The 2500-nt window shown below is 39.4% G+C and overlaps 1 protein-coding gene across 2 annotated transcripts in view; it reads left to right on the top strand.

Annotated features, from left to right (window-relative positions):
- JAK2 (Janus kinase 2) overlaps positions 1–865 on the top strand; it is a 126758-nt gene extending 125893 nt beyond the window's left edge. For both annotated transcript variants that reach the window (XM_066604242.1, XM_066604243.1), the window contains exon 24: positions 151–865. In XM_066604242.1, the coding sequence (XP_066460339.1) occupies positions 151–258 (108 nt within the window). In that variant the 3' untranslated portion in view covers positions 259–865. The remainder of the gene's footprint in view (positions 1–150) is intronic.
- Positions 866–2500: the final 1635 nt, after the last annotated feature.

Raw genomic sequence — 2500 nt, forward strand, 5'->3', positions numbered from 1 at the left:
TTTTTTATCTTCCTCTTTGCATCACCCTAAAACAAAAAGAAAATGTTATCCAAAGTCAAGAGGCTCCTAAGTGGAGAACGGTCCTTGTACTATTGATTTATGTAAACTTTGTTGTAACGGTGACGTTTTTATATATATTTTTTTTTCTAGATTTATCTCCTGATGACCGAATGCTGGAATAACAATATCAGCCAACGTCCGTCCTTCAAGGATCTCACTGTAAAGGTCGAACGCACACGAGATAATATGGGAGCGTGAGGGTCGACGGACTCGCTTGTGGACACATCTTGTATTGTACCAAACAGAATGTAAATGCTTTATTGCAGATCTCTTCTGGCATGAGCAAGTCTTGCTTGCTTTGAAGTGAAAACAGCAATGGCACATACATTTTTTGTGCTGGCCATGTTTGCTCGAGTGCAGCAGACAAACGCACTTGGCTGAGGTATCGCCTTCAGCTCAATGAGTAGAACAGCGAAGACGTGTAAGATGGTTGTGAACGGACAGTGCTGCCCTCACAGTGCGCATGGATAGAAGCATCGTCTTTATGGGGTGCACAGAATGTTTGTACAGCTGGTTACAGACTTTACATCACCTTACTCAAGGGCTTTGTTGAATTCTAGCACACACTGAACATGTGAATATGTATATTGATCGTTTTCTGTAGATTTGATGAATTAGTGCATCGTGCATTGTGAACAAATTTTGGTATGAACAGATCATACCTATTTTTTAGCAATATGATACCTAAAACAACAAGGATTAGTTTCTGTTATCAGTCAAGTTAAAGGGATCAAGCATCACCATGCCGCACATCCTCAAGTGCTTTTAAATGAACAGGGCAAACATGCAGCCTGAAAATAGGTAGGTGGATATATATATATATATATATATATATATATATATATATATATATATATATATATATATATATATATATATATATATATATATATATATATATATTACAAACTTTTTTTTTACACTATTCTATGCCCACCGCTTAATTTGCCTCTACTTTTTTTTTTCTGAAGTCTGTGACCTAGCCATACATAAGCTATAGTAATTATGCTGTTTTTATTGCTCTGAAGATGGTAGTGAAGTTTCTATTTGCAGACAATCATTTTGACACGTCACTTTAAATAAAAGTTGTCTGTACATCTTTTCTTAGACACCCTTTTAAGTTCAACTCAGTAACTTGTGAAATAGAAGTAAACGGTAACTAAACTTTTTTTTTTTTTTTGATCTTTTCCACATATCAGTAGTACATGTTCTCTTATGTAGACGAGCAATATCGTTCACTACCCAAATCCAACGCAGTGGGATTATCTGGCAGTCTCCATAAGGGCAAAGTGAAGGGTGTTTTAGTAGCAGCAGACAAGGCGAGTGTGTAACTTGAAAACGAGCACAGCCCGGCAATCACCTGGTAATCCGACTGCGGCGGTGTGACAAGCGCAGATCCCCCAAAGGCAGAGAGCAGCAGTGCAGAGAAATTCTCTGAGCACCTGTCCTGGATAGCAGACTGGGCAGGAGTAGATGTGCTGCCAGCCTCCTCAATGCAGGAGCTGTGACAAATGGACAGCCAGAGATCAGCGAAGCAGCCTGATGGGCTCCCAGGAAGCCGCTAGCGCAGAAGCGAGCATGCAGTGCAAGTGCTGCCCACTAGCACACAGAACCTGTTTCCAGTCTGTACATACAATGCTGAAAACTGTACAGATTGTACATAGCAACAACGAACGCCCAGCAAGTACAGGCGCAGGAAGGCGATGACTGAGAAGGATGTTCTGGTGGCATCTGCAGCATGATGGAGGCTGATTAGAGTAATGAACCATATGGCTAGTTTAGGTAAAAGAACGTGATACCAATATGTGGGAAAAATAAGCGAAGTTACTCTTTAATGAAGTTGTTAAGGATTACAAGAGCATTGCTTCTTCCAAAAATCGTACTGCATTTGTCCACAGGTTTAGTGTAATGTTGCAGCTCAGGGCCTTTCACATCAATGGAACTGAGCTGCATTACCAGATGCAACAAGTTTATAGGTATGCTAAAGTTTTTGGAAGTATACGGCCATGTCCTTCTAATGCTGAACACCCTTATTAAGTCTACGATAACCTGTCAATGGGTAATTTATATTACAGTGCTGCGGGTCGCCTCCTAAAGAGTTTTGCTTTATTATATATGTTTATTTTAATCATCAGTGATTTACTTTGTTCTGTTTTGTATTCATCAGGAGAAAGTTTAATCTTAAAAGTTTCATTTGAGATTAGAACAAGGCGTTTTTTTTCCCCCCCAGAAAAAGCCCACGTTTGTCCATGGGTTCTTCTGTTACTCACTTGAACGACACACAGTTTCAATACCAGATGCAATCCTTGGATAAGTGTGCGCTGTCTCTAGGGAAAATGCCATACCATTTTAATTTGTATACAACCCCTGTAAAAGTGTGTTGCTACTTACCATTGTGCCTTTTGTAAAATTTACTTTACAAATACAATCATAGTATTAC

Source organism: Eleutherodactylus coqui, chromosome 5 (genome assembly GCF_035609145.1).
Source record: "Eleutherodactylus coqui strain aEleCoq1 chromosome 5, aEleCoq1.hap1, whole genome shotgun sequence".
Taxonomy (NCBI): Eukaryota; Metazoa; Chordata; class Amphibia; order Anura; family Eleutherodactylidae; genus Eleutherodactylus; species Eleutherodactylus coqui.